Source organism: Vidua macroura, chromosome 8, assembly GCF_024509145.1.
Source record: "Vidua macroura isolate BioBank_ID:100142 chromosome 8, ASM2450914v1, whole genome shotgun sequence".
Taxonomy (NCBI): Eukaryota; Metazoa; Chordata; class Aves; order Passeriformes; family Viduidae; genus Vidua; species Vidua macroura.
The window spans coordinates 26,593,541-26,609,119 of NC_071578.1; the positions used below are offsets into that span (position 1 = coordinate 26,593,541).

The window sequence follows — 15,579 nt, forward strand, 5'->3', positions numbered from 1 at the left end:
TGTAATCTCATTTTATTATTCAATTTGTGTTATACCTGATCTAATTGTAACAGAACAAAGGACAGATAAGATTTCTTTTCCTTTCTGTCTCCCTTCTTTTCCTCTGGCTGTGTTTTTCTCCTTCTCTGCAGCCATGCTTTACCTACTGATTTTTCTCGTGGACAGCTGTCTGGCCATCCTCTCTGCATGAAGCAATACTATGGACTCTTTTCTTCCTATCGTCTTCCAGGACTTACCAAAGATACCCTCGTGGCCCAGAAAAGCAATGTAATGCCAGAACCAGAGCACATCATTGTTGCTTGTAACAATCAGGTAAATTGGTTTTCTTTTTTCATACCTTTCTATATTTCTTAATTTGCTTAAATTCACTCCAGAAGAGCCTAATCTAATCTCTGTTCAGAAATGCAATTAGCGTGCTATGTATGAGCTCACTTCTTACCAAGCATTTGCAGTCGATATTTCTAAAAGATGCTTCTGCAGCATTTTTGTCCTTGGCCCACATTATGTTCCGAGTACAGTGGTGCAGAAAGGAGGAGCGTGACAGAATTTATTTGCTTTCTCTTTCCAAGAAAAATGCTTAATAAACAGAGATGAAATCACAAAGAAAAAAGAATCCTATTAGAGTGCATTTGCTGGAAACGCTCTTCTCATGACAATCAAGTATTGGCACAGTCAAGTTCATGGCAACTATACCACCATCACACCTATGCATGGCATAGACGCCATGTAGGGGCCCTAAGCTATGTCTGAAGAAGTTAGCACAGGTACAGGCAGAAATACTGAAGTGTTAGAGTGAATCTGCCCCAACCAGTAATTAGCAGGGAGCAGCAGAGTCTGTTTCTGGGCACAGTACCTTATAGCCCAGCTTGACTATTTGCATTACTGGAGCCATGCCTGTAGGTGCTCTTGGAATGAGGAGGTAGCTTTCAGTGAAGTGCTTTCTGCTTTTCCAGGAAGCACAGGAAATTTTCTAGATTCGCTAGGTTATGTTTAAACAAATAATGCCATGAAAATTACTTACATACTGCCTGATTTTATTTCTCCAAGTTTTTTTAAAGCTTATTCAAATAGGGTACATTTTATTTGAGTCCAACACACACTGTAATTCCCCTATGGCAACTGGCATTACATTGGTGTTAAAACACAGGAGGGATGAGCCCTGGGCCATTCATTCCTTAGTGGTTTTGTGTTGAATTGCATCCAGGCCTGGCTCTCCTGGCAGGACTTCAGCATGTCAATAGGTGACAGCAAATGTTGGAGGGTCCAACCCACCTCTGACTGATCGTCTGACTTCTGTAATTTTTTTGCAGTTTTTTGTTTTGGATGTTGTCATTAATTTCCGTCGTCTCAGTGAGGGAGATCTTTTCACTCAGTTACAAAAGATAGCAAAAATGGCAGAGAATGAAGAGGAAATGCTGCCTCCAATTGGCCTGCTGACAACAGACGGAAGAACAGAGTGGGCAGAGGCCAGGATGACCCTTATGAAAGGTTAGCCGCAGCAACCCCAGCTTTCTCTTCATCATCTTCCTCCTCACCATCACTGCCTTTCTTTGCTGAGAACAAACATCACAGCAAACACAGGACTGAATGTGCAACCCCACTGCTGAATTTTTCCAGCTGTAGGAAACTCTGTAAGATGTGTGTTGCCAGGGGAGCAGCAGAAATAGCTCGACCCTTTGGCTGTGTATGTTTAAGTGTTATGCCATGTAATAACTCTCACTCCATTCTTTGTTTTTCATCACATAAATTACGTTATGTCAGATTTTGTGATTTGTCTCTTTCTTCATATCTATTTTGTACCAATAGGAATGATGTATCCTCTTAGCTTTTGGCAACTATTTGATATTATTGATCTTATCCAACAAAAGCACCTGCAAGTTAAACACCTATTGAATCTAGTTGTGTCCTCTCGCTAATCAATGGAGAAGGTCCCAGGGCTGACTCAACCAATTCTTAAATATCTAGGAAAGGTAGCACCAGTTATTATCTGGGGACTGCCCTCTCTCTCTTTTCCAACAGGCAGCATTTAGCTGTCTCAGATTCTGGACTTGAATGTCAAACTTGGAAATAGATTAAAATAAAGGGTAGGATTAGTGACCTCTATCATATCACACCTTATGTATTTTACCCTGAGGCTAAGTGATAAAAATGCCCTCTTTTTGCCATTTTACATGTAATAAGTATTTACTTCTTCATCCTGAAGAAAACATTAACTCATCTATCTCCAGTTTAGCAATGCCACAGAAAATATTGCTGTTTTACTAATGCCCTGGAATATACAAGAGTTGCCAATAGTCTCAAAATAAGTTTATCCTCCTAAGCAAGATTCCCTTTTTCTTATTCAAGTTTATCTGTGCTTAAAAAACTTAGTACAGATACACACACAGAGTCCTGGCCACTATTTCAGCAATATTATATAGCATTAGTCCCATCTTTAAGCTTTCTCCTCCTCTTCCCATCATTTCTTTTTAAAGGAGGAGACAAATAAATAACTTATTTTAATGATAATTGAAGTGAACACCTAGTCATTTATTTTCATATCATACTAAGTATAACAGTCAATGCCTTGAAACTTTCAACAAAATTCTGTGTTAATGCCTACATCATCCAAAAGAAAAACAAAAAGAAAAATCAACAAAAACTAGCAAAACCCTCTCCATGGTGTTTTTAGATTGCCTGGCATTTCCCAGAATATTAATTTTAATCAGAAGGCAAACAACTCAGTTATGCAGCTGAAAAAAAACCAGATTCTGCACTAGTAACCCTCATAGGACCATGATGTGAGCCTTCTCTAATCTAAGCAGGAATCCCATCCCAGACCGTTCATGTCAGCACAGCTCTTCTATATAGTGAATGCATTGCTGTTACACATGGATATATGATCATTTACAGCCCTTTTCTTTCTTATCTGTGATGGTGAAATGTTCCTGCAACAATAAATAAGAGAGGAAGAGAGAACGTGGGAAGTAGTGTGGGTGAAACGTCACTCCACAGCTGGTCTGTGCTGGGCAGGGCAAGAGAGAATGCTTTGGGACAGAAAACCAGCGCTTTGCAGAGGCTGTGAAGGAGTTATACCCATGGGCCTCCACAGACCTGCAAGTAGAGCATAGGTCTTCTAGGTGAGAAAATGTCCACGAGATTGTAATAAACCCAGCCATCAGTGATTTATAAACACACTCAGCATTGTAACTGCCTTCAGGCTGCAGAACTAGTTCGCTCTTCCTAAGTACAGGAAGTGAATTCTGCATGAAGTGACTGGCTACAGTCCCATGCATCCTACATCTGAATTTGATTCAAAACTCATATTTTCCTTTCTAAAACTAAATTTTAAAAACCCCAACTAACCAAGAGCTGACTGGCCAATTCAATGCAACTGTGCATTAGAAAGGAAGAAATGTCTTGCAGGCTTTAGGCTTGGTCTAACTCTTCTTTGTTTTAGCTCTTCCTGCAGATATTTTCAATCCCGAGTCATGGTTCATGAGTTCTCGTGCAATTTATTGCCTGCTTCACATGATAATTTTTCAGTGTTTGATCAGCCCTCTGGATATGTTTGTTTCCTTCTGTAAAGGCATCTTTCCCCTACTTCTCTGTTTCTGGCACAGCTTAATTTTATTCAGTCTAATACCTAGACTCCAGATACTCTGAAGCCATATGTCAGACTAAGGGCTTCATATCTGTCAAAGATGTGTGGTAGCAGCCACAATGAAATATATATAAACCTATCAAACAGTGGAAAGCAGAATGCTGAGCAAGCTGTGAGCAGTTTGTAAATCACTATCCAAGCTGTTTTTCCTCAAAGCTGCCTGTCTGCCAGCACCAGAAGCTGATGTATACAGGGCAAGTTCCATTCACAAGGATCTTTTCAATCTTTGTACTGATGCACCCAGATCATCAATGAAAAAAATACCACAAATACGGTCAGCCCTGCAAGTGTGAGATACTAGAAAAGCTTTGCAGCCAAGTGGACAGGGATGTGTCTTCTCTCTTATAAAGCTTCTGAATGCTTTTGAAGACACTCCAAAGGGATGCTGGTGTTCACATTTTGCAGGGCAGCAACCTCTCTGCACGCCCCATCAAACACAATCTCTTGGCTCAAGCCTTTGTAGGAGCTGGCAGGTGTTCCAGCTGCTTTCCCTAGGACTCTTCTGTTGGCAAGGGGACACAACACACTCTGCACTCCACCAGGTCCCCAGGGAGCCTGCAAGAAGTCAGGCTGACCATCTCTGTCCCTTGGGCCCTGGCTGCTAATGCTGCCTTGCAGGAGCCACCAAACAGCAATAAGCAGTACCTTACCATAAGCTGCACAAGGCCACAGCTCCCCCTCTTCCTTCTCGGCCACTGCTATCACTTGCCTCTCCTTCTCTTGACACAGAAAAGGATTTAAATTTCTTGCATATTTGGTCTCTTTTTCACTACACAGCATCTGAAGAATGAACCTGGATGGTAACAAGTGTCTGGGTTTTTTCAAGGTTCTGACTAACCGACGTTACTCCTTGTAACCTATGTTACTTTCCAGGAAAGGTGCATTATTTCTTACTATGGAAACTGCTGCTCTTTCAGACAATCAAGCTACTGTACATACTTGCAAACCTTGAAAACATGCACATATTGAAATGGCCCCATATTTCAAATGCAAATCAGAATTGTTTAATTTTAAATATGTTTCCATTCTTTCACCTAAAATAGTTTTCTGAATTAAGCACATATTTGTTGAACTTAGCCTAGACTTGAAAGAAGTTTTGATCAATCTGAATTCATATCTTTTGTTGAGAATATTCTGAAACAAGTTTACATTTACACCAAAATCTAGCAAAACCAGAGGATGAAAGCTGCTCTCTTAAGAACAAAAGGAATTTTATGTTGACACTTGAAAGCCCTTTTTCCTTTGATCTTGTTAACAATTGTTAAAGCAATTAATAATTTGATATGTTTTTAAATGAAACAAATTCTTGTTATAAGTTGCACACTTTATCTTTTCAATGAGGAACTGTAAAAAGTGCTCACAATTAAATATTTCCTATGCTTCAAACTGGTGCTCAGATGCAAACAAACCCAGAATCTTTGTAATATTTCTGAGCTAGACAAAGAAACTGAGAAATATATAAATATACCATAAATAAGGAGGAAAGCACTGAGGATAAGGTAAAAATACCTGCAGTAGTCCAACCATATAAGAGGGTCAAGACAGGGAAAAGAAACAGAAAGAGATCCAGAAAAGCCCATTTTATTCAGCAGTACAGTAGTGACAGGAGAGCAGCGTAACGTGGCAACCCATAGTTTTGGCAAAACCATGTCCAAAAACTAAACCTCAAAACCTCATCTGCAGATGTTTCCTCATGTGATGTAGGCAATATAAGCTAATGATCAGAGACAGGACAGACAAGAGGGTTTTAATACAGTAAGACAAAACCAACATAGACCCTGCTGTTCCTTGTTCTGAAAAGAGTTTTCATGGGAGAAAACGCAAAAACACTCTAAGCTCTGCTGTTCCAGAGCTGAATACTGCAGCAATAGCATGAGCTCTGAAGTTTTCTATTTTCCACCTGTCCTCTGTAACTGTTATTTATAAAATAAGTAAGCAATGCTGGCTTTAAGTGTAAAATAGATCTATTTCATAATAATATTACTTCAAGGAAATGAAAGGCAGAAAAAGAAAGTGGTTATTATTGAATCATGTGAGAGATACACAGTCACAGAAGTTAACACAGGAATTAATGCCTTGGTATAATGTTCCCTTGCACTGAGATGATCTGCTGCTGAGAGAATCTCTGCAGACACCAGCTCATTGCAGAGTCAGAGTCAGATCTTCAGTGCTCTCCGAGGCAGAGGGTTCCCCAGCCAGTACTGTACTCAGAGGTAAGAAGATGTGAACATTTCACTCTTTTATCCCCAGACTCCACCAACCGCGACTCTCTAGACATGATTGAGCGGTGCATATGCCTGGTGTGCCTGGACAGCCCCAGTGGGGTGGAGCTCAACAACACAAACATGGCATTTCAGATGCTGCATGGAGGAGGCTACCATAAAAATGGGGCCAATCGTTGGTATGACAAACCTATGCAGGTAAAGAAACTTCCAGCACTGTGAACATTAGCACATTGCTTTATGGTGGGGACCACTTAGAGTCAGGTGGGAGAAAGAGGGGAAGATGGGCAGGTTTGGTGTGAGCAAGGCTGTCCCTCGCAAGGCAGGGGAAGCAGGGACATTTCCACCTTTTCCAAAGCTGCCCTTTGCTCTTGAGATATCACAGATACTCAGATGTGTGAGTAGGTAGACATTGGATATAAAAAAACAATGCATTTTCTACACTGAGTCAAATGGAATGAAAATGCTGGCCTAGTATGCCAGAATGAAAAAAAAGAGCATGATATTTTTCTTCGTTTCCTCTTCTTACACATTTTCCTGACATCCAAGAAATGCTACTGCTTATAATTTGGCATGTGTTTAAATCCTCACTTAACAGACTGTTTATTCATTTAATGGTATCTTTGTTGAGACTTTCCTTAATATTGACTTCTCTAGCCTTTTTCCCCATCAGATTTTATCGTCATATTTTAAAGCACCACACTGTTATTTCCACACTTTGCAATAGACCCAGAGTGAAGTGATGTATTAATCTCCAGCTGTCAACAATGTTGACACCTTATGAAAAATTGAAAAAAAACCCTGACTGATACATTGCTTGCATAATGCTTTTTGCTCTTGCCATATCTAAGAACAGCAACATGAAAAGAGAAACACCTAAAATAATTGCCATGACTGAGAGACAGGACTTTGAAGGAGGGATGCGAGAAGTTGAGGCAAAAAGAAGTTGAAGGCACTTTATTTTTATCACAGATCAGTTTATATATTTTTGTGGCCCCAAGCAGTTATAGCCCCAAAGAGTTACATCCTTAAGCAAGAATTTCCCACTAGTTACACAATCAGCCTGCTGTATGTGTTATTTGGCAGCCTTACAAAACCACATCGTTTCAAAAAGCTTGATAGCTGTATATGCTGTACTTTTCCAGTCCTTCTTTTCAGATCTATGGTTGCTTATCCCACAATCTGTACCAGACCAAGGCCAGAATATCTTGATCCATAAGCACAACTGTGCTCTCTGTTCTGTCTCCCTTCTCTACTCCCATAAATAATTTCACTTGCACCAACTTACCCAAGAGCAAATACATTTCAGTAATCATTCCTGATTAATGCCACTGCAAATTACATTATTAGCAGACTCTTTTGAAGAACAGACCACTTGTCTTTAGAACAGTTAGAACCCTGTTATTTGCAGGGTCAAGTGTTGAGATATTTCAAGCAGATGAGAATAAACAACATTTTCTTTTTGTCTACTATCATAAGGCAGCAGAAAGCAAATAAAATTGCATATAGTGTGAGAGAGCTTAATCTGTCCAGATGTATTCAGGCCAAAATAGTTCAAAAGTGAAGAGAAATTCTTAGGGAAATAAGATCCCATTTCCTTGTATGCAAACACAGATTATGTAGGAAGCCATTATCACAGTAGAATTTGTTCTTTCTCTCCATATTCTTCCTCACCTTTGCAGTAAGGATTCAGAAAATGTCCAGGTGAACTTTCTGTGTCATGCCCACTCTCTGAAAACCTCATGGAAAGCAGGGAGGCAGGATGTGATACAAATGTGCAAGAGAGAGCTAAGTGGGTGAAGTCCAGCCAAATGCACTTCAAAGTAAGTGTGAGGAAAAGCCCAGAAAAAGGACAGGAAAGCTGCAGTATTGGCCTAGAAATCTGCTTTTGTATGAGATGCAGAAGTTACAAATTGCATGGGTATATCACACAACTGGAGTGCAGCAGGTTGTCACCATCAGTGCCATGTGTATACAATGGAATTAAGAAAATAAGAGGGAAATGAAATGAAGAAAGCATCTAGAAATAAAAGATTCAAAATAAGCTATGAGAAAGCTATCAAATAAGGATGAGCTTTGTAATAAAATGGGATCCTAAGGATTTCCCACATACAGATGTTTTGTTGTCCTCAAAAGTGGAAGGTGAAGCCTGGCCTGTCTTTGTATTGATGAGTTTTATGTACCATAAAGCAGGTGCTAAATCAAATTTTCAGATTCCATTGGGAATTGCTAACATTTACATTCTCACAGGATTCAGTCCCAAATAGCAGCATGAAAGGAATTCAGTGCAACACCTTTCACAGGACAAGCAAGTCTCCTGCAGTAAATCTGTAAGTCACCCACTGATCTGTAGGGCAAGGCAGCTCCTGATATGAGCAATAAGAAAACCACAGGGGAAGGATAACATCTTTGTCAGGTTTCCATCATGGATAACTTAGCCAGAACACGATTTATTCCCTGTATATGTTGCACCTATTCTTCTCCTGGTTTAGTTTGTGGTAGGAAGAGACGGACTCTGCGGGACCGTGTGCGAACATTCCCCTTTCGATGGCATCGTAATGGTGCAGTGTGCTGAATACCTGCTCAGGCACATGTGAGTTCCCTTTCTGTGCATTTTACACCCATTCCAGCCCCTGGGAAGCCCCTGCCAGTGGCAAATTTCCCCTGATGCACAGGGGCACTAAGACACGTAAAACTGTTGCAAAGCAGTAATTCACCTGCTAAAAGAGCAGTGTTTAATAAATGGATGATTCCTGTGACCTTAATAACGTCTGTCTTATATACCAACAGGAAAGAAAGTTCCAAGAAATTAGTCCGAGCTGATTCAGTGAGCGAGCTTCCTGCTCCACGGAGACTAAGATGGAAGTGTTCCCCTGATATTCAGACACATTTGGCATCAGCAGCAGAAAAACTCCAAAGGTAGTACAGATGCCTCATCTTTCTCAGCCATGACTGCAAGTTGGGAAGTACCCAGCACATTGCATGGGCTCCCTCCTTGAGGGCTTCTTGTCTTCCTGCTCCTCCTTTTCTTACCAAGCTGTACATACCTTGCATCTCTCTGCAGGATAAGACCCTTATGGGCTGAAGCTACTTGTCTGTATTCAGGAATTGCATTACCAGTGTTTTCCTTCCATGTAAATATTAGGTACTCCAAAAACCACTGGAAAAACAGCTTACCCATATTTCCACAGGATGCAAACAATACAGATCCTCTGGTTTTGTGTCTTATGGGTTTGAGCTGACTCAATCTGAAGCCAGGGCAATAGGGGTACATATAGAGGACAGGAGAATACAACTGGTTTGAATAAACAACTTGAATTCAGGAACGTAATTTGTTTACATTCATATTGCTCCTACAAACTCTAGTTTTTCTGACTCTGTTTCCAGGCCATCAAAGATTTGCGTGATCTGTGGGGGTGGGGGCAGCAATAAGAATTTTTTCTCAACACTGAGGCTTGTGATCTCTTTGTAGAGAATTAACACATTGTCTGCATGATCAGCTGTAAGCATGTCCAGTGTGGTTGCATTAGATAAGACCTCAAAGTGGCTAGAAAGATACATATGAGTGAGAACATTCAGGATGCAGAATAACTCCTTTGTGTTTTTAAATAAAGGTAGTTGAATTGAATCTTGCAAGGAGCTTAGGGCCTTCATCATGTCCCAAATGCACCCAATTCTCACATCAGTAAATCTCTCAGAAATTTGTGAAGAACAAAGGAGACCCTTGCTTAGGCTTCAGGGGTGGAAACACTAAGGTTGAGGGAAGGTTGCTGGATTTTTGGTTTGATTTTTTTTGTTTGTTTGTTTTAAAGATGTCTTACTCAAATGAACAGACTTGAGTGCTACAGTTAAAGCTGCAGATAACAAGCCTGGCGTAGAATCTGAATGAATAAAAATTACTGACTAGGAACAAGTTACCAAAGGCCAGGACTGTCTGCAGAGCAGGAGAGCAGGAGACCACTCACCTCTAGGAGGGTACTGGCAGGGAAAGATCTCTGGGTTTTATTTGCAAACAAGAAATGGGACAGAATACGGTTTAGTGGTGAACAAGGTAGGGTAGGTTAATGGTTGGACTTGATGATCTAAGAGTTCTTTTCCAACTTTAATAATTCTATGAGATTCTTACATCTACCCCAATAGTAACTGCCTTCTGCTTGTTTTCCAGGGCAGTGGAAAATCTGGATTTTATAGCCTACAAGTTTGAACACTATGGAAAGGAATTCATTAAGAAACAGAAGATTAGCCCAGATGCCTACATTCAAGTAGCACTTCAGCTGGCATTCTACAGGTAAGGTTTGTTCAATTCATAGGAACAAGGTACACAAGGTAGTGGGGTTTTATACAGAGGGTCCATTTTTTCCTCAACATTCAAACAAATGCCTCCTGCATGAAAATGAGTGATCTTGCCTAATGACTGTAGGGCAGACAAGATAGAAACTGATACCTGGTTCTGGGAGAGAGTACTCCTTTTCTTCACTCCCTTTCCCTCTTCTTGCTCTGCCTTCCCATCCCTGTGTCCCACACATGCCAATCCCAGCCAGTACCCTCCCGACAGCTGTCCCAGTGCTTGGCGTAGAGAGGGTGAGGGAATATGGCAGGGATGACTGGAGCAGCCCAGGTCCCTGGGGCAGAAACTCCACTGCCTTGCCTCGTGGGTAGCTTGGGAGGAACCACAGCAGTAACCACACATGCACGGCTGGCACAGGCGGAAAAGCATCCACTACAGCGCAGCATATCAGACTGGAGTTCCTACACAGAACAGTAACTCCTGCTGTTCCCTTCTTCACAAGCATCCCCAGATTTGATAAGATCCCCTAATTTCCATGGTCTTATCAAAGTTAAAAGCTTCTTTCTACATTGCCAGAACTCCAGGGTAGAGACAGGTTGCACGGTTTCCTGCAGAACAGCCTATTACACAAAAAATTCTTTATCACGTCTAATTAAATCCCAGAGTGGTCTTTACCTGGTCAAGATCAGAGATGCTTAACACATTTCATGTACTCCTTTAACATCTGTTGAACATCCATTTTGCATATTCCATTAATAAAACTTCAACAATGACCTAGCCCAAGATTTTCATCTGGATTCCAGCCATGATATAAATCCCATGTTTGTCATAAAAACCTTAGGGAACAGTTGTGTTCTGAGACCACCTGCTTCAACTGAAAGACACAGTCTGTCTCCTGAAGCAAGGAGTAGTATCTGTATACCTGGACCCAAATTAAATAACAGTCTTCATAATCTGTTCTAATTGCTATGAGGGTTTTCATTCCAGCTCACAAAAAACACCCTACTCCCCTTTTAGTTTTCTTCTTTTCATTGATGCACTCAGTGCATTTTCTCTTGTTTTAAATAAAACATATTTCAAGCCCATAAGTAAATGATGAATTACACAATTATTTTATGATGCAGTACAAATAAAACATTCCTTGAGATCTTTCAGTAAATTTTTGTTTTACTAGCCTTGTTTTTACACAACAAGTCATTTTTTACTGGCAATGCATAACTAAAACATATACAGCTGTATGCAGCTCTTCATATTAGGAAGGAGCGAGCATCCATCTTTTTAAAGTTTCTTACAGAATTCTATCGACATTAAGATGAATACTGTGCCAGAAATAAAAGTGTGGCTGTAACAATAAAATGTACCAAGCCTATATTTCTCTTAGTCTTTATGACTCTTAGAAAACAGTCATTCTTTGTTTTCCTTCTTTCACTCTCTCAGGTGCCACAGGAGGCTTGTCCCAACCTATGAAAGCGCTTCCCTGCGCCGATTTGAGGAGGGCCGGGTTGAGAATATTAGGTCTGCTACCTCCGAAGCATTTGCTTTTGTCAAGGCAATGGCAGGTGACAAGGCAGCTGTGTCGGTATGTTGGGCTGGCTCCCTCTGTCCTCTTTGCCAATCCACTAAGTAAAGAATGCATTCATGGTCCCAATTCTCTCACTTTTTAACTCTTAACTGAGAACATGAAGGCATAGGGCAGGGCAGCAAGCATTACAGGATTTTGCTTTTTGTACAGACCAACCATTAAGCTAAATATAAATATTCCCTTTTTTTATTTAAGCATCCAAAAGATTCAGAGGTACCTAAATGTGACATTAGAAGAAACATAATATCTAATTTTAGATTTAGTACTGTGATATGAATGTTCTATCATCAGATGCAAGTTCAGTTCCCTGGAGAGATCTAGGCTGAACATGCAAAGTTCAGGATCATTAAACTGCCACACCAGGGGAATTGCCTGGCAGGTCTCCTGCAGTGGTTAGTTCTTCTGCAGCCTGCAATAAGTGATGTAATTCCCATGCTTTCATTTCTGGATATGTGGATATGTTCTTTCTTGATATCTTTTTTGTTTTAAAGGGATGTTTCTACCAAATAGATTAAGTCCTATAGGATCCTCAAGGGAGCTGAACCTTAATGATGAAAAGCTTCATCAAGCTAATCAAACAACTCTCTAAACTGTCCTGATATCATACTGCAAAAAGAAAAATTAAAATTGCCTTTCTTTGGGACACCACCATCTGTTTGCCAGAAGCATGAGCACTGTACAGAGTAGATGGGGATGCAAAGAGGTGCAGCTGAGAGCAGAGCTGCACAAACAGCCCTGTGCACTGTCCTGCCCACCATCCCTGGAGAGCCTCCCTCAATGTCTCTGCGCCGCTTCCACCCACTGCACTGCGCTGCTGTACAGGGAATTTCCAGGTGGCTGTTTAGATGCAAAATGCTGCCACAATACAGTTTATTTTTCACAGTAAGCTCATTCCAGTGGCAACAGCCCACATGGCTGTTCTTTAGAATTTAGCATAATATTGCTAGAAGCATTGCTGGGCTATAGATTAGGTGTAAATTAATGAAAAATTATAAACCAAGATCTAACATCCCAGAGAATTATGAAAATTTGCCCAGATAAGTCCTCTCTTCATCCACAGCTTCTTCAATTTCCTTAACGTTATCATGCTCAGAACTTAGCTCCTGATGAACAAAGCTCAAGTAAGTCCCATGGTAAAATAACTCAAAAAACCCAAAGTAACTCCCTTTCCTGGGTGGGTAATTCATGGCAGACTATGACCATACTATTGCACAGAATAGTGGCTACCACACAGTAGGCAAGAAGAGGCTGGTTTTATTTGCTATCAGTGTCCTGTGTGGCAAGACAGTTATCAATCACATTTCATCAGAAGTTCCTGTTTTCTGTGCACTTTCCTCTCCCCACCTGGGCACTCGGCATAGTCCCAGCCCATGCTGTGGCACACTGACTGTGCTCCTGGCAGGAGCCAACATGCTCCTACCACGTGGTTTCAATAGATCTTTCTAGCCCCTTGCAACTATCTCTTCCTTCCTGCCTTCTTCAAACACTTACTGACTCCTGCAGCTCTCCCAGAGCTTCAGCATTTCTCACCTTTTTCCCACCCAAATCTGAGATTGTGCTCCCCTTTCCCAGCCTCCTAAACTGTCCTGTTTTACATAAGCAAGCCAAAGAATGCCATGTGTCTCTAGATGAAGCTCATATCTTTCTACTGCATGCCTTGGCCATACAGAATAGGGGGAATAATGGTTTCATTTCCCCTGGAAAACCTGTAATCATACTGCAAACCATCCCAGTGATAGTTTTCTGGGCCTCTTCTCCACTGAGAGATACAAAGGACACTTATACTGGTCTGAGATTGTTCTTTCCAACAGACATTAATAAATCTTTGTTTTGATGTGAAACTCTTCATCTTTCCATGCAAAATTACATATATATTAGCATCACAGAAACATTAGAAAATTAATTTAATACAACCCTACTCCAAGGTGATTTCTTTAGACCTACACACTGCTCTGAATGTGAAGGGGTTAATTCTTTTTTCTGGACAAAGAGTAGCCTTGAACTCCCCAAAATATTGTTTGTTAATAGCCATTAATTCAAATCCAATTAAAAAACATTTTTCTTCTGATACAAACAAAAATTATCCTCAAATGATAGCTTGAACAGTCACCAAAGATTGATTGAGTCAGATTGATTCTTCAGCAGGAGAAATATCTCATGCATTTGACACTTGCTGTAAAAGCAGCAGCTACTGACACTAGAGATTGCTTGAATGGCTGTAAATTAATCAGATTTAAAGACTGCATTTGGTAATTTAATCTGTACAAGGGAGCTAAGGCCTGGCTCTAACCTTGTGAAAAAATATCAGACTTTGTATTTTGAAGGTCCCTGATGGTGACCTTGACTTGGTTCTAAAATGAATTCTTTGTTCAAAAGATCATTCATCGTCCATAGGAGCTGAAGGTCCCCTGTTTATCTGGAGACCCACTCATTTCTGGCTGTTTCAGGGTCTCCCAAAGTTGCAGTGTTGGACTTGATGTACAGCAAGGCAACACTTCTTAAGATTATTCCCTTAATATAAAAGGCTGCCATTTGACAGGAGTTAAAATTTACTAGCTTGTTATCTGAAATGTGAGTCATCTGTGGACACAGCCTTGGAAAATTCTAGATGCCCTTTCACACATGGGAGTAATTTTTTGACTGGCTAGTAAAATACCAGTAATGGCTTTCATTAATATCACTGTCATTGTCTGGATAAACCATTCTGGAGTAGGTACGCTGCCTGTCTGTTTTGAAAATACTGAATTACACTAGGCAATTATTTTCCCTACTTAAAACATAGTGATTCTATTGGTAATAATCTACATCCCCAAAATCCATGGAAGGAATACACAAAAGGAACTGCAAGCCTTTTCTTGACTTCAAACAAACCACCACCAAGAAACCTGTTCTCCCCTTGCACGATCAGGTGCTGGTGCTGATCAGGACATTGATCCCTGTGGCTTTTCATTTATCAGAGTACTTATTTGACATTTGGGGTGCTTGCTATTTGGCTCTCAGTTAGTTGATGGAAGATGCTATTTCTTTCAGAGTTGATTCAATAATACATATATTCTGATTACCCCAACAGGATTCTGAGAAGATGCAGAAATTTAAGGATGCAATTGCAGCTCAGACTAATTACTCTGTTCTGGTGAGTAAAACACTGCCTGCCTGAATAAGAACTAGTCAGCTTTTTCAAGAAAAGTATAAAGACAGTCATTAGCTATTTAAACACTAGAAAAATTTAGGCATCTCCAAACAGGAAAGTATCTGCTGTGTCACACTTAGGAACATTTCTAATGGCCCAAATAGCCATATTCAACTAACCTCAACTTAAGAAAACCTACACCTAATACTAACCATCTATGCATTTTCTTATATTTCTCTTCACTAGATGATAGAGGTCCCTATCTGGAACCTGATCCTCAGATGGACTGGTATTCTGGAACATGTATTCTGGTATTCCAAATTGCCATTTCTAATAGAGGTCATTAACAATGAGGGAGTGATTATAGTAAATTTTCTTTTAGAGACCTGAATGTAATGTCTAATAAAAGGGAGAGATGCCCTCCAGTAAAGAAATCAGTTTAATATCAAATACAACTCATTTTCTGTTGATTAAAAATGAGACAATTCAGTCTGGGTAATGCTCTACGTCCCACTGTGCCAAGACAAAGCACAGACTTGTTCTATAAACAACTTAGTCATACCACTTATGAAATGAATAAATATTAATAACCAGCTATGATAAATGAATTTGCTACCTATGGTTTTGACTCAGACCATTGCCTATAAACCCATATTTTTGATTACTCTTTGAATATTCATAATATTCAAGAAATCGTTCAGCTTCAGAGGTTGT

General features: G+C 40.3%; 1 protein-coding gene across 1 annotated transcript in view; it reads left to right on the forward strand.

The window, feature by feature from the left end:
- The window catches only part of CHAT (choline O-acetyltransferase), a 31,164-nt gene extending 16,026 nt beyond the window's left edge, over window positions 1–15,138 (forward strand). Inside the window, exons 6-15 of the mRNA XM_053983927.1 lie at window positions 132–312; window positions 1,311–1,488; window positions 5,894–6,063; window positions 8,358–8,458; window positions 8,656–8,784; window positions 10,031–10,153; window positions 11,591–11,732; window positions 12,796–12,856; window positions 14,806–14,868; window positions 15,112–15,138. Coding sequence (XP_053839902.1) covers window positions 132–312; window positions 1,311–1,488; window positions 5,894–6,063; window positions 8,358–8,458; window positions 8,656–8,784; window positions 10,031–10,153; window positions 11,591–11,732; window positions 12,796–12,813 — 1,042 coding nt within the window. The 3' untranslated portion in view covers window positions 12,814–12,856; window positions 14,806–14,868; window positions 15,112–15,138. The remainder of the gene's footprint in view (window positions 1–131; window positions 313–1,310; window positions 1,489–5,893; window positions 6,064–8,357; window positions 8,459–8,655; window positions 8,785–10,030; window positions 10,154–11,590; window positions 11,733–12,795; window positions 12,857–14,805; window positions 14,869–15,111) is intronic.
- The last annotated feature ends 441 nt before the right edge of the window (window positions 15,139–15,579 follow it).